General features: G+C 40.8%; 1 protein-coding gene across 1 annotated transcript in view; it reads left to right on the top strand.

Annotated features, from left to right (window-relative positions):
* The window catches only part of LOC124798505 (sodium- and chloride-dependent glycine transporter 1-like), a 132,698-nt gene that overhangs the window by 18,069 nt on the left and 92,482 nt on the right, over positions 1-22,147 (top strand). The window contains exon 2 of the mRNA XM_047261944.1: positions 170-220. Within this exon, the coding sequence (XP_047117900.1) occupies positions 170-220 (51 nt within the window). The remainder of the gene's footprint in view (positions 1-169; positions 221-22,147) is intronic.

Genomic DNA, 22,147 nt, shown 5'->3' with positions numbered 1-22,147 from the left:
AACTCACAATCGGCTAATCTGCGGATCCATGTGTAGTGGAACATGTTTCCTTCTATTACTACACTTTTTCATTCGTACTAGTTTTTGCTATTAGTCGTGATAAATTCTGTATATCTCTGTAATTTAATACGTCATACAACACCAGTTAATTTGTTTCGTTTTGTTACAGGAGCTTCCCCTCAGTGGTAAAGTTGCCGCAGTTGATGCAGACAAGACGAAGGTAAGTGCTCGGAACAGAACCTCATGTTACAAATATCTATGAACAAACCTTTTTACAAATACTTAGGAAACGTTGTTGGGTTCGTCGATTACTGCTTAATCGTCAACAAAAAATCGTTAATTTGCAGTGAATAGCTCTTAACCTAGTGTATTTTGCACGGTTGGAGTGACGATATTACACGAACATGAAAGCTGCACTGATGGACTCCATTAATTAGTACGTACTAAGTGGTGCAGTGGTTAGCACACTGGCCTCGCATTCGGGAGGAGAGAGGTTCAAACCACCCTTCGACCAGCTTGGTTTAAATTTCTAGCTGCCTGCCTTAATCGACTAGTGCAAACCAGGAGGGTCCATTCGAAAGGGACACTGCCAAATGCCTTCTCAGCCCCCACCCTAACCGAACCTGTGCTCCGTTTCTAACGATCTCGTCGTCGACGCAACGTTAAATTTTAATCTTCCTTCCTTTCTTCCGTCTGAACTATGTCCGGTCCAAGTAATGGAATCCAACTGTTTCGCTATCCTGTCTATTCTCGTATTCTCATTATCGTCGTCTGGTTAGTTTATTTCGCTAATAATAGAAACTTCAGGCGACAGGTTCCAATTAGAGTTAAGACTATTAATAACAAAGGAATTTTGTGAGTCACTTATTTATAAAATATAACCTTTGAAACGTAAGAGAGAAAAGCAGTCAAGACAAAATGAAAGAGAATCAGACAATCAAACATGGAAGTAGAGAATAAAGAAACGTGCATGACAAAAAAATTATGTATAGGAAGTGCTCAGATACTTCATACAATGTGTTATATACTATCCATACATAAATAATAATAAGAAGAAAAAGGATATCAGTCAGTATTGCTTCCCCGAAACTCATTGCAGTTCATGGAGTTTATATTTCTAATTCGGCAACAGATTTCTTTAAAACTAAAAACATTTAAATGGTTATTCGATGTAAAAAAAAATACGCAAGTTGTTCAATAGTGATTTCGATCCAATTACCAGTTATTGTAGCAAACTGATGAATAATACGGTGACACTTCATGACTTGCCACTCTGACGTCTTAACCTTTCATCCAGTCGATAAGGAGAATTTAGATGTGGTAACGAATTCAGTGAGGTCATTATGTTCCTGTGTTAGGAAGGTTGAACAAACCCAGAGACAATCAACGAGATGATATATACTTATTGGTAGGTTGTAGCATCTCATAAGATACTCACTCACAAGGCGGAACGTGTACTTCAGATATGACCAGAATTTGGTGCAAAAAGATCACACTCTAAGGCAATTACTGTTGTGCAATGTTTGGTATACCGTCTCACAATTAAACATATCCGTTTAGAGGACTGTTAAATGGTAGTTGGACAACTAGATCGATATGTCAAGATCTATTGCTCAGAGACCGCAAACAATGACACAAAGCAAAAGACATATTATTATAACTGACATGTCGAAAACAGAAATGTGGCCATATACAGCAGTGAAGGATTGTATCTCACAGGATACGTGGTGGCGTTAAAGAATCCTTCATTACATTGATCTTTCTGATAAATGATATAGCTCACTGCAAAGTTAATGAAACGCCACAATAATTTAAACGGAAATGACGGCTACAAATCGCGAACAGCCTGGTTACAGTACTCAAGGAAGCTCGATGTGCCACGATTACGTGTAGGGCCATAGTATTAACAAACTGTAAACTTTATCAGGCATACTCTTGACGAAGGTAGTCTACAGCCTGGCTAAGCGATGTATGTTCTTGCAGTGGACCGTGGTGTGTTTCGGGGCGATTTGAAGTATACTACGCCCACAGTGTATTCCTTCTACAGGGAAGAGAATCATATGGACTGTTAAAGGAGGTTCTTATTGTTCCATTTTTTTTATTTCTCCAGAGTATTGGAACAACTTCGCATGTCTGCCTTCGAAAGTGGGACAACACTGTCCTCCTCGTCAGTCCAACACTTGATGTGTACTTTAAGTTCTCTTAGGTTATAAATACTACGACAGTAAATACTACAGCACATAGTTCGGCTGAGAACAAATTAACCGCCCAGGAGCAATCACAGTAGTTATATAGACCAATATAGCTATAAGAAAGGAACTGCGAAGAAATTTTGGGTAGCAGATAAAATCAATAGGAAACACACACAAGCTAAAGCGAAATGACTGCGAGAATCGGAAGAAACCGGAAAGGAAATTGCGATCGGAGGAACAGATTCAGCATACAGAAAAACTACTTTTGAATAAATTAAATATAAAATGTCTCTCGACCGGGAAGACAAAGGAGGGAGTCAGAGTCTGACAGAGTTTTGGAGGACGAGCAGTCAAACAAAACAGGGGAAGCAGATAACACTCCTGTGGAATTTCTAAAACCGTTGGAGAAAGTACCAACAAAAACGATTATTGAAGTTAACGTGCAGAGGCGGGGCATCTCATCAGACTTTCTGAAGAATATCATCAACACAACGCCGAAGATAACAATAGTGCGAATTGCCGTGTAATAAACTTAAAAACTCATGCATCCAAGTTGCAGGCAAAAGTAATAATAAACAAAAGAATGGAAAAGAAAATTGAGGATCTGTTAGACTACGATTAGTTTGGCTTTAGATGCGGTAAAGGCACCAGAGAGGTAATTTCATATGCTCTCAAGGTCCGTAAAAAAAATAAGGTTGAGCAGTAAGCGTTCTGTCCTGCCATTGGCTGAGGCTGTGACGTCACGAAGGAACCGCCGCTGCCTCTGCAACAGTGCTACAAGACGCAGCCCGCGCATTTAAGCGATGTATTTGTGAAATGTTTCAGTTTCTACAGAAATAGTAAAAGGTAAATTGTTATTCTGCTATTTCTAGAAAGTTACTGCTATATTCTGTAGCTTGTCCAGCTTTAAACAGACACTGCTGAATGCTGACTTTAATAAAATCAAGCGTCTATAGATCAAACTATACAAAAATAAGTGCAAAGTACAATCTGTTTTGCAGTACTCTACGAAGTAAACGTTCGAAATGAGCATTCAATTATCTAAATTTGGCTCTGGGAAAAGTGTTAACTTGTAGACAAGCTCTATGTAACGCTCATTTATATTCTGTTTACATCATGTCTACAAAAACACTGTCGTTTTCACTCAAGAAATTATGCAATTGCCTCATTTGTAGGAAGCATTTGAATTACCTACCTGAACTGACACACACACACACACACACACACACACACACACACACACACATTCTTAATTTTCTCACACCTCAAACCTTTGGCTTATATTTTTATCAAGGTGGATGTATAATGTTTGCCCTAGTTGTTAAAATTCACTTATATAAAAGGGCATTGAATCAAGAAAGTGCTGCAAAATACGATTTACAGGAAATAGTGGTAAATTAACTTACCGAGTCCGCCGTTCAGCAAAGTTGGTGTGTAGTGTGGGAAACAATAAGCCAATCCTTGGCACTGTCAGTATAGAGTCTTGCTAGTTGTGAAACAAATACAGTCAGAGGACCTTCACTTCTATCACTAAGTTTATATATTATTTAACTTTCGCAAATATTGTTTATTTACATTCTAAAGCGATGACAAATACCACTTCCTTGCTTTCCGTTGCTGAGCGGCAACTGTTTTCTTTGACTTGTCCTTTGCAGACAGCCAACGCAGTCGGATAAATGTTCTCGTCCTAGCGTAAATCTTAATGATTTCTGGGTGAATAGTGGGGAATCGCTCGGTAAGTATAGCGCACAGGTTCTTGATGACACCACTTTCCCTGGACAAACTGTCGTGTCCATGGATCTGGGCAAAAATTAATTCAAATTAGCTAATTGTTTCGAGCCACGTTTCTGAAGGCACAAGCAAACCGCCACGAGAAACCATGCCCAGCCATCCTCTCGATGTCTCCTCAGGCAGTGTCAGTAACTCCCTAGTGGGTGTGGCCAGTGATCTGTCATACTGTCTGCATCGATAAGCTACATATCCAGCAAGATATTTAAATCCTTCAGTGCTACAATCGGAAGCCAGTGACATTGGAGGCACATCGGATTCTCCTACTCCAAAATCTAAATCTTCTATCTCCTTCTCTCCTTCAACCATTGCCAACGCCTCAGACATATCAGGCAGGATATTGCCAAAAACAATTGCAGTCACGAATCTTCCTTCTTCATCTGACTCAACAGACGATGCGTTTGCTCCCAACAACAACAATCTTTACCTCGAATGGCGATGGATGATCATAAAAACGTCTACAAAGATAACCAAACGGCAACGACAACACGCACGAAACACAACACGGACGAACCACGACAACACAAAGCTCAGACGCACACTTCGCGCGGGCCAAGAGCTGTTCCTCAGTGACGTCATGCTCAGAACGTCAGAAATGGGTTTGCTTCTGCGCAGCAGTTACTGCTCCCTCGTGATATGCTCTGTCGACCTACAAAAAGCGTTCAACAATATATACAGTGTATGGAAGATACGTAATGTACAAAACGCACAAGGACCTAAAGGGGGAATAAGAACGCAAGATCAAGAGATATGTGCTAGGATTGAAAAGAGCGTAAAGCACGGACGCAACCTTTCTACTCTCCTATTCGCAATGTGCATTGAAGATCCAACGGAAGAAATAAAAGAACGTTTCAGAAGTGAGATTGAAATCCATAGTGGAAAAAGGTCAACGACAAACTTCGATCATTACAAGGCAATGCTCTGTGAACGTGAGGAAGAATTACGACTTGTTGAATGGAATGGCTCAAATGGCTCTGAGCACTATAGGACTTAACTTCTGAGGTCATCAGTCCCCTAGAACTTAGAACTACTTAAACATAACTAACCTATGGACATCACACACATCCATGCCCGAGGCAGGATTCGAACCTGCGACCGTAGCGGTCGCGCAGTTCCAGACTGTAGCGCCTAGAACCGCTCGGCCACCCCAGCCAATGGAATGGAATGAACAGCCTACTGAACACAGTATATAGATTGAGAGTAACTAAAAGAAACACAAAAAGTGTTAAGGAACAACGAAAGTGAGATTAGCGACAAACTTAGCATTAAAATTAGGGCCAAGTTGTTAGACAAACTGAAGGAATTCTGCTATCTTAGAAGCAAAATAACGCGTGACGGACGAAGCAAACAGGACATAAGAAGCAGATATAGCACAGGCAACGAAAAGAATTCTACTTGTATCGAAAGAGGACAATTGGAATAAATCGAAAAAAAATCAGCTAAGCAATGGGTGTAAGTACTACTTTGAAATCAAGCAATTGACAAAGAAAACAAAAACAGAACCAAAAGGGTGTAGGAAAAAAAACACATCGTTAACCATCCTCAACCGATAAGATAACACTTCGACATTCTTCCCTTATTATGCCTCACTCAGTATAAGCGTCACAACTCCAACTTTCTGCAACACTGGATCGCATATTTCCTCTTAATATCGTATATTATGTTAGTCTTTTTTGTGTCTTATGTAAATACATGTAGCTTGAAAGACATGCTTTCTTTTGCACTGCTCAGCACTTTAGCTGACTCTCTGAATTTGCATCTCTCTTCACACTTGTTATATCATGTCCACAGTTTATTATCCACAAGTAATGCCCAACGGCATAAATGAATAATACAAAAAGTATCAAATATGTCCATGAAAAATACAAGAAGAAACAAACCAATAATACATTGCCTGACAAAAATGCGAAGCACGCGGAAGGGTAGAGGGTTACGTGGTATTTCAGGAATTACAGAATCGAGTCGAATTTACAAAGAACTTAGCAGTATTACCCCATTCAGTACGACATTGCACCTCCCCTGGTCCCAACTCATGCACAGCCTCGGTTGGGAAGCGCGTCATAAACCTATTGTTTCTTCTCCTGAGGCGTGCTAATCCACAACCGTAGTAATTGGCCCTCGGTATCCTGGATATTGGCAGAGGGGTGGAGTTGACGTCCGAGCCGGTCCCGCACATATTTTATCGGGAACAGACCTGGGATCTTGCTGGACACAGGAATACCTAAGCATCACACAGACAGTGTGAAACTTCTTTATTTATGTGAGTGTGTCTGTACTTAAATTGCAGAATGATTGGGAAGATGAAACTTCCACGTTATTTGATTCTGAAACAGCTGAGTAAAACTGAACATACTGAGCCTAATTTCTCTTTACTTTTTCTTATCATGTCAACAGTGACCCACGATATTCTAACGCAATGCAATCTGACTGCTCAAAAAATTACAACCTGACTTCAAATAATTAATTCAAAAGATTAGCCCTGACTAAAAAGAAATCTTAACAGTAACCTACACATTTCATTAAGCACTTATCTCACACAAATCTTCATTACGCCAACTACTGCAACACAGCGAGCGTCAATACCGCCAGCTAAATAAAAGATTCTAACTACTAAGTCCACTAACTACGAACAGGGATGTGGTTAGCAAAGGAAAGATTTTGTTACAAACCAAATACTGTATTTTTTACGTTAATAATATGACATCCCGTTCAAATACAAATTTAAATCGTCATTGACATCTAGTACAAAGGTAATCATGAATAATATTCAATCTCCAAGTCGAACATATACCGATCGTTAGCCTATGCTAACACTTCAGACCTCAACCCTCCATCAATGCTAACTTCTCACATCTAACATCCATCACTGCTGGCTGTTCTCCTCCAACTGCCCAACACTACTTCCACCACTGCTGGCGACTAACATCCAACTGCCCAACACTACTGGCGATTATCTTCCAACAACGAGTCCAATCAGCCACAGAGTCTCTTACAAAGAAAGAGCAGTCAGAGATCCAATGAAAAGCGCTACACAGCGCTGCCAATCACAGAAACAGTCCACTTACATAGCCCCCCTGCTCCCTACAAAAAAATTTTACTAATTATATTGGGCAGTGGCCAGAACCAATTTGTTAATTTTTTTTATATTAACAATATCAAATAGATCAGATGCACACAATTATTCATGCACTGTTGGTCAAAAGAAAATATTGTCTTCACAGCCCCTAAAGACTGTTCGGATTTTGTGCATAAAACTGTCATAGACTACTACTCTGATATATGATTAGGACTGTCTTTAGGGACTGAAGAAAATATTTGCTTTTGGCCAACAGTGCATTAATAATTGCATGCATTTGATTTATGTGATATTGTTAACATACAAATTTTAACAAATTAATCCAGGTCACTGCCCAATATAATTAATAATTTTTTGTGGGGAGCAGGATGGGGGGGGGGGGGGGGGGGGGCTATGTAAGTAGGCTGCTTCTGTGATTGGCAGCGCTATGTAGCGCTTTGCACTGGATCTCTGAGACTGCTCTTTCTTTGTAAAAGACTCTGTGGCTGGTTGGACTCGTTGTTGGAAGTTAACCGCCAGTAGTGTTGGGCAGTTGGAAGTTAGTCGCCAGCAGTGATGGCAGTACTGTTGGGCAGTTGGAGGTGAACAGCCAGCAGTGATGGATGTGAGATGTGAGAAGTTAGCATTGATGGAGGGTAGAGGCCTGAAGTGTTAGCGTAGGCTAACGATCTGTAAATGTTCGACTTGGAGATTGAATATTATTCATGATTATACAGGGTGTTACAAAAAGGTACGGCCAAACTTCCAGGAAACATTCCTCACACACAAAGAAAGAAAATATGTTATGTGGACATGTGTCCGGAAACGCTTACATTCCATGTTAGAGCTCATTTTATTACTTCTCTTCAAATCACATTAATCATGGAATGGAAACACACAGCAACAGAACGTACCAGCGTGACTTCAAACACTTTGTTACAGGAAATGTTCAAAATGTCCTCCGTTACCGAGGATACATGCATCCACCCTCCGTCGCATGGAATCCCTGATGCGCTGATGCAGCCCTGGAGAATGGCGTATTGTATCACAGCCGTCCACCATACGAGCACGAAGAGTCTCTACATTTGGTACCGGAGTTGCGTAGACAAGAACTTTCAAATGCCCCCATAAATGAAAGTCAAGAGGGTTGAGGTCAGGAGAGTGTGGAGGCCATGGAATTGGTCCGCCTCTACCAATCCATCGGTCACCAAATCTGTTGTTGAGAAGCGTACGGACACTTCGACTGAAATGTGCAGGAGCTCCATCGTGCATGAACCACATGTGTCGTACTTGTAAAGGTGCGTGTTCTAGCATCACAGGTAGAGTATCCCGTATGAAATCATAACGTGCTCCATTGAGTGTAGGTGGAAGAACTCGGGGTCCAATCAAGACATCACCAACAATGCCTGCCCAAACGTTCACAGAAAATCTGTGTTGATGACGTGATTGCACAATTGCGTGTGGATTCTCGTCAGCCCACACATGTTGATTGTGAAAATTTACAATTTGATCACCTTGGAATGAAGCCCCATCCGTAAAGAGAACATTTGCGCTGAAATGAGGATTGACACAATGTTGGATGAACCATTCGCAGAAGTGTACCCGTGGAGGCCAATCAGCTGCTGATAGTGCCTGCACACGCTGTACATGGTACGGAAACAACTGGTTCTCCCGTAGCACTCTCCATACAGTGACGTGGTCAACGTTACCTTGTACGGCAGCAACTTCTCTGACGCTGACATTAGGGTTATCGTCAACTGCACGAAGAATTGCCTCGTCCATTGCAGGTGTCCTCGTCGTTCTCGGTCTTCCCCAGTCGCGAGTCATAGGCTGGAATGTTCCGTGCTCCCTAAGACGCCGATCAATTGCTTTGAACGTCTTCCTGTCGGGACACCTTCGTTCTGGAAATCTGTCTCGATACAAACGTACCGCGCCACGGCTATTGCCCCGTGCTACTCCATACAGCAAATGGGCATCTACCAACTCCGCATTTGTAAACACTGCACTGACTGCAAAACCACGTTCGTGATGAACACTAACCTGCTGATGCTAGGTACTGATGTGCTTGATGCTAGTACTGTAGAGCAATGAGTCGCATATCAACACAAGCACCGAAGTCAACATTACCTTCCTTCAATTGGGCCAACTGGCGGTGAATCGAGGAAGTACAGTACATACTGACGAAACTAAAATGAGCTCTAACATGGAAATTAAGCGTTCCCGGACACATGTCCACATAACATCATTTCTTTATTTGTGTGTGAGGAATGTTTCCTGAAAGTTTGGCCGTACCTATTTGTAACACCCTGTATGCCTTTGTACTAGATGTCAATGACGATTTATATTTGTGTTTGAACTGGATGTCACATTATTAAGATAAAAAATACATTATTTGGTGTGCAACAAAATCTTTGCTTTGCTAACCACATGCCTATTAGTAGTTAGTGACTTTCGTGGTTAGAATCTTTTATTTAGCTGGCAGTATTGACGCTCGCTGTATTGCAGTAGTTGGCGTAATGAAGATTTGTGTGAGGTAAGTGCTTAATGAAATGTATAGGTTATTGTTAAGATTTCTTTTTAATCAGGGCTATTCTTTTGAATTAATTATTTGAAGTCAGGTTGTAATTTTTTGAGCAGTCAGATTGCATTGCGTTAGAATATTGTGGGTCACTGTTGACATGATAAGAAAAAGTAAAGAGAAAGTAGGCCCAGTACGCTCAGTTTTACTCAGCTGTTTCAGAATCAAATAACGTGGAAGTTTCATCTTCTCAGTCATTCTGCAATTTAAGTACAGACACACTCATTTAAATAAAGAAGTTTCAAGTTCTTACAGACAAGTGCCATGTATGGACAAGCACTGTCCTATTGAATGGCACCATGATATTACCACATGAGGCATGACACATGAGGGAGCAGATGTTAGTGAGGCGCCGCTGTACCATTAGAGTTTCCTCAATCTTTACCAGCCGTGTCCCGAAGTCATTCTCAACTGCTCTCGGCACCATGATGCCAAAAGTAACGGCGCTGTGCCTCTATAAAACATTGGAAAAATTGACCACTCCTCAGGTCGTTAACATACTCGCCAACAGTGGTTATCCAGGGTAGTGCAAAACCGCGATACCTCGCGGAACACAGTCCATCGCTATTCATCAGCAGTCCATGTTGCTCAATCACGGCACCAATCCCCGTGAGCTGTTAATGGCAGCCTATCCATGGGACAGTAATCCCCTAGTCCTGCTGCTGCTCGCCTTCGACCAATGGTGAGTGGTGACATGGCAAAATGTCCCAGAGAGTCCAATACTTGTTCTCGGATGGCAGCACATATCTGAAGGGGCTACAACGTACTTGATGCAAAATATGACGATTCTCCATTATGTTGGTCAGACGTGGTCGACCAGAACCTTGAAGATGAGCATGCCTCCCCTCACGTTCGCATGCAGTCCAACATTGGATCAGTATAACCTCCGAATGCCCCACAAATCTGCATATTGGAAGATCCGACAAGCCCGTCCAATGGATACCCACAATGTGGCCCCTTTCAAAATCTGTCATTTGCTGATCACGCTGACTCATAAGATGAAACGTCCCATTAGAACAATTATACACGACTGTCCTTTAACTGACACACAATATTTTTTAGCGCAACGCAATCTGACTTTCAAAAAATCCCTACAAAAGAATGGCCCTGACTAACATTAACCTATACGTTTCACTAACCACTTACCTCACAAAAATCTTCGTTACTGGAACTACTGCAATACAGCGAGCGCCACTACTGCCAGCTAAATAAAAGATTCAAACTACGGAAGGCACTAACTACTGATAGGCATAGTTAGCAAATGAAAGATTTTAATAGAGAACAAACAATGTATTTACCTTAATAGTCATAATATATATATCAGTTCATGACAAATTACAAAACTCCGCCATCTCTCTCCCCACGTCCACCACTGCTGGCGGCTCACCTCCAACTGCACGACGCTACGCGCTGTTAACTTCCAGCTGCCGCTGCCCAACACTACAATGGCAGACAACAAAGCAAACTAGACACAGACTGCACACAGCACAGCCAGTGATTTTTATACAGAGGTGGCGTTACCAATAAGAAAACCTAAACAGCCTACTTACATAGCCCCCATGCTCCCCAAAAAAAAATTTTACAAATTATTTTGGGCAGTGGCCAATAATGATTTGATTAAATTTTTCATAATTACAATTACAAAGATATCAAATGCACACACTTATTGATACATTGTTGGTCAAAAGCTAAAATTTTCTCACAGTCCATAAAGACAGTCCTGATCATTCATCACAGTAACATTGCAGTGTTTTTCTCAAAGTCTGAGCAGTAAAAGAAAATGCACACGGAAGTAGTGGATTTCCATGCAGTCTTGAAGAAGTAGTGTTGTCCTTCCAACGGAAAGACAGTGATGACTCTCGACATGCAGACAAGTAATGGGTCACAACAGAGCAAACCCACAGCAGAGTCATTCGAAGTTTTGAAGAATATTGGTAAGTAGGTCATCACAGAGTAGACCCACTGTAGTCCTGGTAGAGATTACGGTATTGGTGGGCCACCAGAGGTGCAGACCCACTGTAGTCCTGGTAGAGGTTGTGGTATTGGTGGGCCACCAGAGGTGAAGACCCACTGCAGTCCTTGTAGAAATAATGATACTGGTGAGTCAGCAAAGACGCAGACCCACTGTAGTCCTTGTAGAGACGGCCAGCAGCCATCTGTTGCAAATGTGCAGATGCACAATCACCATCGAAGAGTCTTGCGGACAATATAGCAAGTCCATAAACCACCACTTGTGCACTCACAAAGTTTCTGGAATTGTCCTTAGAACCAGCAATGCTGTTAACCAGTCCCTTGCTGAATTATTAACATACGTGCAAACACTATCAGTCCCTACTTCTCACATATTGTCCATATACTATGACCAACAGAAACGTGTGCAGTGAAATGTAACTTAATTTGAAGAAGTGGTGTCTATACAATTATAAATTTACAACATGAAAATAAAATTACAAAGGTACAAAATACATCATTAAAGAACATAACAATACAGATAACATTTGTAGTACAGGCTTTACAAAAGAATCGAAAATAACATATCCATCAGAGTTACAGGAATTATGACATAAGTAAATATATAAAATAATGAGAATAGTTTTCGAAACATTACTTTCACACATGAACATTGAAACAGAACAGAATTGTAAACAACTTTACAAAGAAAATAACATATTATTAATGCAACTTATATTTGAAGATCACAGTATTCCTCCTCATAGTGAATATAGCTTAGCACCAGAAAAATTCTACAACATAAATCGTATTAGCTAAACACATAAAGACAGGAAAAACACAAATACACAAGAGTACACACACATATAGCGGAATAATACAAAAGGAAAGGACAGGGTTTGTTTTACTGCAGTATTTTGCAAACAAAACTTCCTTTACTTCTTGGAGATCTCCCTTCATTCATCATTATTCCCAAGAAGTCCTATCTATACCTGCTTTCTGTATTCTATTCATATTTCTTTCAATATAATTATTTCTCAGTGTACAATACTCATTTTGGCCCAAATCTTTTTCATATAACTTCGCAATGCATTCTTTACCTATTCTCCATAGTCAGTTTCTTATATAGTCTACCCCTCTTTAGCTAACTTAAATCTACTGAGCTAAGATGCTAAACTAAGGGATGAGGCAATGCAGCAGCACAAAACAATTAACGCAAACAGCAATGAAAAAATGGAAATTTGCAAAGCAAGCTACAGTAAATCTAAATTTCCAAGCAATTCAACATTACAACTAATATGAGGCAATGCGCAGCAAACAAGAAAAATAAATCTGGCTTAGCAGAGTAACAAAAATTGAAATTCAGTAGCACTATGCCTGGCAACCAACAACAGAAAATGAAATAACTTATACCTAAACATGACAAAGCTCAAGCAGAAAAAATAGTACACTAAACATGGCCATGTCTAATACCTATGTCACATCTTAATACTAGAGTGATGCATCACAATTTAATCTACAAACGAAATTACCAAGTACTTGAAAAGAAAATTCCGTATGCAATTCCTGTGAAGGGAAATGTCTTTGTGCTCCCCCATTTTTGGGAAATCTATTACAAAATTAGTATTTACTGGATCTGTAGACAGAAAGTATTTATATTAGTACATCTACACTCCTGGAAATTGAAATAAGAACACCGTGAATTCATTGTCCCAGGAAGGGGAAACTTTATTGACACATTCCTGGGGTCAGATACATCAAATGCTCACACTGACAGAACCACAGGCACATAGACACAGGCAACAGAGCATGCGCAATGTCGGCACTAGTACAGTGTATATCCACCTTTCGCAGCAATGCAGGCTGCTATTCTCCCATGGAGACGATCGTAGAGATGCTGGATGTAGTCCTGTGGAACGACTTGCCATGCCATTTCCACCTGGCGCCTCAGTTGGACCAGCGTTCGTGCTGGACGTGCAGACCGCGTGAGACGACGCTTCATCCAGTCCCAAACATGCTCAATGGGCAATGGGGGACAGATCCGGAGATCTTGCTGGCCAGGGTAGTTGACTTACACCTTCTAGAGCACGTTGGGTGGCACGGGATACATGCGGACGTGCATTGTCCTGTTGGAACAGCAAGTTCCCTTGCCAGTCTAGGAATGGTAGAACGATGGGTTCGATGACGGTTTGGATGTACCGTGCACTGTTCAGTGTCCCCTCGACGATCACCAGTGGTGTACGGCCAGTGTAGGAGATCGCTCCCCACACCATGATGCCGGGTGTTGACCTGTGTGCCTTGGTCGTATGCAGTCCTGATTGTGGTGCTCACCTGCACGGCGCCAAACACGCATACGACCATCATTGGCACCAAGGCAGAAGCGACTCTCATCGCTGAAGACGACACGTCTCCATTCGTCCCTCCATTCACGCCTGTCGCGACACCACTGGAGGCGGGCTGCACGATGTTGGGGCGTGAGCGGGAGACGGCCTAACAGTGTGTGGGACCGTAGCCCAGCATCATGGAGACGGTTGCGAATGGTCCTCGCCGATACCCCAGGAGCAACAGTGTCCCTAATTTGCTGGGAAGTGGCGGTGTGGTCCCCTACGGCACTGCGTAGGATCCTACGGTCTTGGCGTGCATCCGTGCGTCACTGCGGTCCGGTCCCAGGTCGACGGGCACGTGCACCTTCCGCCGACCACTGGCGACAACATCGATGTACTGTGGAGACCTCACGCCCCACGTGTTGAGCAATTCGGCGGTACGTCCACCCGGCCTCCCGCATGCCCACTATACGCCCTCGCTCAAAGTCCGTCAACTGCACATACGGTTCACGTCCACGCTGTCGCGGCATGCTACCAGTGTTAAAGACTGCGATGGAGCTCCGTATGCCACGGCAAACTGGCTGACACTGACGGCGGCGGTGCACAAATGCTGCGCAGCTAGCGCCATTCGACGGCCAACACCGCGGTTCCTGGTGTGTCCGCTGTGCCGTGCGTGTGATCATTGCTTGTACAGCCCTCTCGCAGTGTCCGGAGCAAGTATGGTGGGTCTGACACACCGGTGTCAATGTGTTCTTTTTTCCATTTCCAGGAGTGTATAAAATTCTATTTTAACCAATGCTGCAGTGCAGCTAGAAACTAGATATTAAAAAAATAGGCAAAGCAAGGCGTCAAACGTCATTCACTAGCCATATGGCATTTCATAATGCAGTAAACAATCTTTCAACTAACAAGACAATAGACATAAAATGTTTCTCATCATTTCATTTCAGTAAATATCATAAATTAAGAACTCTACAGTGTAATCATGTTTTCAAGTTTGAGGGTGACGTATTTACGATGCTTTCTACAAAGGAATGTCGATAGCGAGGATAATGGCCTACCCTTTTTTTTTTTTTTTACCACCTAAGGGCTTTTTCTCAAGGCGGCTGGCACACCTGGCCACTCACGATGCATTACGTGCAGGTGGTCACTTAACTTTCTTACGGAAATATTTACGATAGCAGTTTCCGCTACAGTGACAGTCTCATATAAAAATATTTCACAGGTCAAGAATTTGGGTTACACATCTGTAGAAACAAAATCCTATAAATATAACAGCGTCCAAAAAATTTTCGCCAGCATTGTGATACATTCACGCATATACACACATTTCATAACTCTTAAAGTACGATTCTTGGTTTCCAACATCCTTCTCCACAAATCAGAGTCCCTAACCACTACTCATTATTCCTTACCTTATTACACATATACATATTCGTCGACACGTCAATCTTGCGACGACACTTCAATATTTCATCGTAATAAATACATAACATAATCAAATTCCTCATATAGCATCAGCTTATTGATCATAAACATACCTCAACAGCATAATACACATCGTCTTCGTAAAAATAACATCATAACACCTCAGTCAAATCTCAAAATCGTCGTAGCTTCCTCCAATAATTTCAAAACCTAAAAAAATTCTCTGCTCATGTCAAAAGTGTCATCTGCCTCAAACGCACTTTAAAAATCATAATCCCATACCAAATACATCATTCAAAGCTCTCATAGTATCACAATGGTTCCGAAAAAATATGAACAGTTCACAAAATACAGACAAAATACAATTTCATAAGTGTGAAGTTATCCGACAGTGTAATTACGTAAACATCTGTCACTGATGTAGTAAAAAAAAGTTTCTTTCTCTGTTAAATGATCAGATAGCTGCGTAATTATGTGTTAGGGAAATATGGTACCGATGTGTAAAGTTGCGTAAGCAAATACCATATTAGCTAGGGCTCCTTGTGCTTGCCAAACATATGGTACACAAAGTAAGCATGTACTCCCCTGAGGATTAATGTAATTGTACCCTCAGGTGTTACAGATTACAGCAATCGAATGAAATGTATCATGGAAAACTTTCTTTGTAATTCAAAAATCTTGAAAAATAAATGGCTTAAGTACAAAATTAATCTCTCAAATGCGTCTCCTGTAGCGCTAAATGTGCGTCTTGCTGTAAGATAATTCTGTGGAAGTGTCGTAGTTATCGTCCTCTGTAAGCAAAGTTCTGCTGAAGTCAATGTACTTACCTCATCATAAACGAAAGTGAAATGCTTTGCGAATAGATATCGTAGTTATTATGTTTATTGCCGTGATGAAGAATGTACTGTGCTGTAACGTATTGTTGTGCTACGAAAAGGCTGTCTCATTGTAGCTATACCACAAAAGTTACTACTAAAATATGTTTTACTTTCCAGAATAATTCAGAAAAACTGTGCAGATATAATACAGAAACACCGTAAAAGCAACATTGTAAATTGTCACTCATTAGTAGTGTCGTGATATAGTCGTGTAGCTGTCACATAAACTAACCACTGTCTCATCTGGTATCTCACAGAAAGTACCTTAAATCCAGAATGTATTTTCAAGTAAACCAAAATGTTGCATTAAAATCTCATTAGCAGTACCAGTATGTGTCCTAAGTATGTAAGCCTGATAGTCGTTACGTAATCGTGCAACTAACAAGCAAGAATATACAAATACAACACTGTGTCGTCTGTTCACTATAACAATACATTCGTAATTTCTGTTTAAAAATGTTCCCTAGGTTCTAGACTGGATGTTTAACTTCAAACATTGTTGCATGTTAACAGTTTCTTAAGTCTGACAAAGCATACTAGAAATGTGAAGCGAAAAGTTATATGGCAAAGACAAAGTTAAAAAGCAGATTATCTTTCAATAAACGGTTTTACATGTGAAATGTGGTGTAAACCTTTACTCTTCCTAGTACGCAGAGCTTCAACTTCAATGCAATTATCATGCGGTATACGTCGTTAAACAATACTGGAATTTTTCTCAAGGTTAGCGTCTATGTCATTTTTCTCTGAGCCAGCCGGCGCACGCGGCTGCCTGCGGTGCGAGTCATTCTCTGTTCCTTTGTTGGCGCACGTCGTTATTGGGATTTGGAGGTCTAACTTCTACAAATTCACCTTGCCCAGAGGGCCCAGCCCTGTTTAAATCCCGCCAGTTCTGATGAAATTCAGGCCTGTCGTTATGATTATATCGTCTGTCGTCATGTCGGTAGTTCCTGTAGTTTCTTTCTTGTCGGTTAAGTGGTGGAGAATTTCTCCCTGAATTATCACTGCACGGTGGACCGTTGCGTCTAAATTTATTCTGTCTCCCTTGATAATAATTATTTTGGCTCCCATATTGTCTGTTTCTCTGATTGTCTCTGTGATAGTCATTACCGCAGAGAGGTGATCTTTCCCTGTAATTGTTACTACTCTGCCAACGGTTGTCATACGGGTGGTGTCTGTTTCGGTCACGATTTACGTTGAAAGAATAGCCTTGTCGTATATTATTTCTGTCATCGCGGAATTGTGACGGATGTGATCTGTAATTGTTGTGCTCCTGTTTCCGCGTTCCCCGATTGTCAGTGTCAATTTCCAGTTCTTGTAACAGTCCCTGAAAAGCCTCAATGTCTTCTTTGCAACGTCCTGCTAAAATAATATGTCGTAAATGTTCAGGTAATTTGATTAAGCAAATGCGGATGAGTTCTGAGGGGCTGTATGGGTTTGAAAGATACTGATTCTTATGCAACATGTCTTCAAAATATTTGACAAGACTGGAAAATTCAGATTGTTCAAAGTGTTTCATCATCATGATGCTATGTTTTACTCGGTCTTGTGTAGCTTGAGACCAATATGCTGAGAGGAAGGCATGATAAAATTCTCCTTCACTGTGGCAATCGTGAATGACCGATCGCATTCTTACAGCTGGTTCATTCTCTAAATAGCCACACATAAATTCTAACCTGTGCTCCAATGACCAGTTGGGAGGAAAACAATGAGAGAATTGATGGAGACACGCTTGTGGATGAATGTCGTTGCCAGAATTCTTAAACGTTTTGAATTTACGTGTAGTAATGAACAGCTTATAGTCAAAATCATCATGTCGGCGAGTCGCATGTCGGTCATTGTTACGTCGTGTCGGCGGTTCAATCTCAAAATTCGGTGCACATTGCCAATTTCTTTCATAACTTCCGAAATGCCCTGTGTTATTATTTTGTGGCTGTTCCGTATTTCTATGTCCCTCTTCCCGTATTGGGGCGCGAGTGTCCTCTGAAATACGTAATTCTTGTATTACCTGTGTCAGCTGATCTTGTTCTTCCCGGATTTCTCTTTTGTACTGTGTATTGATTTGATTTTGATTTTGTTTGAATTTTCTAATTTGTTCGCACTCTTCTGTGTCATTAAAGACTACCGGTTTTGTGTCATTCAGATTATCATCTACCTTCATAGATAAATTATGTAGCTGATCCGAAAGTTCAACTACTTTCTCTGATAATGAACTAATTTCCTCCATGTGTCTTTCTGAACCAATTTTCAGAGTATCTACTGTGTCCTTTAAGTTTTCCTGAGTTTTTGCAAGTTGCATAACCAAATCGGTAGATGCAACTGAGTCAATTTTAGCTTGCAAGGTCTCATGATTTTCATGAACAATAGTTTGCAGTTCTTTTATGGCTGCTTCGTGATTCTGTAATGCATTTTCATGCCGCGAAAAAATAGGTTGAAAATGCTCACAAATTTGAGTTTTTACGTCATTACAGACTTTTTGACATTTCGATTCAATGTTATGTAACTCAGTAGTTAAATCTTCACGTGTTTGTTCAAGAGTTTGTTCCAATGAGTCTAACTTTTGAAGATTTTGTTCCATTGTGTCTAACTTTTTAAGAGTTTGTTCCATTGTGTCTAACTTTTTAAGATTTTGTTCCACTGTGTCTAACTGTTGCTGTGTTTGTCTCTGGTGTTGTTCCATTGTGTCTAACTTTTGAAGCTTTTGTCCCATTTGTTGCATTAATTGTAATAACAATGCACTGGTGTCTGAAACATGTTCCTCAGTGCTTTTCGGCAGTGAATTTGCACCGGCAACATTCACATTTTGACAAGCAGAAAATGTGTCTTGACTCATTTGAGAAAACGGTGAGAACCCAAAACCTGAGTCTACAGTATTTGCAATATTGTGTTCTGTCATTCCCGATTCCTGAGGCGAGCTGTTGCCGACCGATCGATCGATAATGCTTCCCTGTTCACTGCCTGTTTCATTGTCTACACCATTATTTGACGCCCGCTCCATTTCCCTACGCACAGTTACCAAATTACCACTTTGAATGTCTGTTAATTCATTACACAGTGGTGCTGATAAGCTACGCTCGTCGTCACTATTATTTCTCAGTTTACTTTGTAGCCTAGTGTTACGTTTTTCACACGCCATTATTGTCACAATATTCACACGATAACACAGAAAAGCACAATTTGAAGAGCAAAAATAGGAGAATACATTAACATAACACTGAAAATAATATCTAGTTAATTGCAAGCGCAGCTGCGAAATACTTGGTACAAATCTAAATGCATGCCACAACTGTGTACAACAATGAAAAACTACAACTACAAAGGAAATTCTCTCTATAATTACGCGCTAGCAATAAACAAAAGTTACACTAATTACGCAAACTACAAGAAAAAATCAGAAGATTCCAGTGAGGTATCCTCGGCTAAGGGTCGACATATGAAACGTCCCTTTAGAACAATTATACACGACTGTCCTTTAACTGACACACAATATTTTTTAGCGCAACGCAATCTGACTTTCAAAAAATCCCTACAAAAGAATGGACCTGACTAACATTAACCTATACGTTTCACAAATCACTTACCTCACAAAAATCTTCGTTACTGGAACTACTGCAATACAGCGAGCGCCACTACTGCCAGCTAAATAAAAGATTCAAACTACGGAAGGCACTAACTACTGATAGGCATAGTTAGCAAATGAAAGATTTTAATAGAGAACAAACAATGTATTTACCTTAATAGTCATAATATATATATATCAGTTAATGACAAATGACAAAACTCCGCCATCTCTCTCCCCACATCCACCACTGCTGGCAGCTCACCTCCAACTGCGCGACGCTACGCGCTGTTAACTTCCAGCTTCCGCTGCCCAACACTACAATGGCAGACAACAATGCAAACTAGACACAGACTGCACACAGCACAGCCAGTGATTTTTATACAGAGGTGGCGTTACCAGTAAGAAAACCTAAACAGCCTACTTACAAAGAGTTCGCAGCATCTGCGTGTCCTTCACAGAGATCACTCAACATCTGACGCTGTTCATGCTCGTTATATACATTAATACGCCAGGTAACAACACTGAACACGCATGTTTTCGCTTGATTAACTCTTTCTATCACATTTGGCATAGTATCAATCAGTTTCTCAACAGTTCTACACGACTTTTTCAGATCCATAGAAAACAAAGAGGGGAATGTAACACGCCTGAACCACATTTGTTTTGCTGATGACCATGTATTTTTTCCTCTATTCTACATACAGAAGAATGCTGAAGAATAGATGGGTAGATCACATAACTAATGAGGAGGTATTGAATAGAATCGGAGAGAAGAGAAATTTGTGGCGCAACTTGACTAGAAGAAGGGATTGGTTGGTAGGGCACATTCTGAGGCATCAAGGGATCACCAATTTAGTATGGTAGGGCAGCGGGGAGGGTAAAAATCGTAGAGGGAGACCAAGAGATGAATACACTAAACAGATTCAGAAGGATGTAGGTTGCAGTAGGTACTAGGAGAAGAAGAAGCTTGCACAGGATAGAGTAGCATGGACAGCTGCATCAAACCAGTCTATGGACTGAAGACCACAAGAACAACAACAACATTCTATATAAACTTTTACGACTAAGGGAAAAACCTAAAGGAGCTACTTTGATAATAGGTCTCAAAATTAATTACAGTGACAGTAAAACAACATACAAGTAACATAAGTTATTTTCGTGTCAGGAATCCATTTCAGTAAAATCCTCCTGACTGCAAACATGATAAACTACCAAAGTTATTTCTGATCCAGTAGACAGCAGTCACCCTGAAGAAGGCAGCCTGCAGTAACAGCTGAAACTCTCCTTGTTTTATCGTGTATTAAGTGGTTACATACCCAGAAGGGTTTTATTGAAATATAAGCAACACCTCAAAACGAAAATTGTACACATTAACAATGCAGTCGTTGAACTAGTACAGTAATTTAGGGTAGTGGAAGAAAATGACTGGATGAAATGCAAAAGATATAAACAGAAGAATTTTTATATTTATATTGGAAACTACTACGATAGATGGGCAGTCAAACAAAAGGATCAGGGAACAAGCTGGAGTGAAGGGCGTTATGATGTCTTTAATGGTAGTGCAATGATGGGTCTAACATGTAGCCAGACGAATGGATGATCGATGGACAGAGGAACATCTCCACTGGATTCTGAGTGATAAGAAAAGACAGAACAACGGTCTAATGGAAAGTGTGTACTTGCTACTGGTAAACACGCAGGTGTAACACGAACATTTATAGCAGATCATCATGCATATGATGATGTGAAAATGTTGAAGAAGCCTTTATCTAACAGAATATGTAAATGGCTGACGATGAAAAGCAAGTACCAGCTACTTAAGCAAAGAGCATGTGTGTCAAGATATCCAAATGGGAATGATTAACTCGCAACATCTCCACGACAGTGTCTGTGAAACAGGAAAGAAATGAAAACACAGTTCGACTTCGTCATCGGCTTTATGAAGATCCTTGCTTTGCGGAGAAACGAAGAACACAATAATGTATGCACAGAGTAGCACTGAAAAATGGAAAAATTTGAAATAATTAGAAAAAAGAAAGTACGATACAAAACGTTATCTGAGGTTCAAAATATGTTGTACAGGCTACGTAAACAACATTTGGTGACATACTTTTTAACTGATCAATTGTAAAATTGAAAGGAGAAGAAATGTTTCTCTTGATGCATTGTTGCGTCGGAAATACTAACCGTACAAGTTGTAGTTTGCGAAAGGTTGCGTGTACGGTGCTATGTGGGCCTAACCCCAGAGTCCCAGCAGTTTTCACCTGACTCATCCCTAGAGCATCAGGAGAAGTATTACTTACCTCGTCTCTTCTCAAGCTGTCTCGTTTACCCCATTCGATTTCTTCTCCATCGGTCGCGACTCCTAATGTTTAATCAATAGATTGTGAATTTC

Source organism: Schistocerca piceifrons, chromosome 5 (assembly GCF_021461385.2).
Source record: "Schistocerca piceifrons isolate TAMUIC-IGC-003096 chromosome 5, iqSchPice1.1, whole genome shotgun sequence".
Classification (NCBI taxonomy): Eukaryota; Metazoa; Arthropoda; class Insecta; order Orthoptera; family Acrididae; genus Schistocerca; species Schistocerca piceifrons.
The sequence above is the reverse complement of the archived record's forward strand: the minus strand, read 5'-3'. Positions and strand labels throughout refer to the sequence as shown.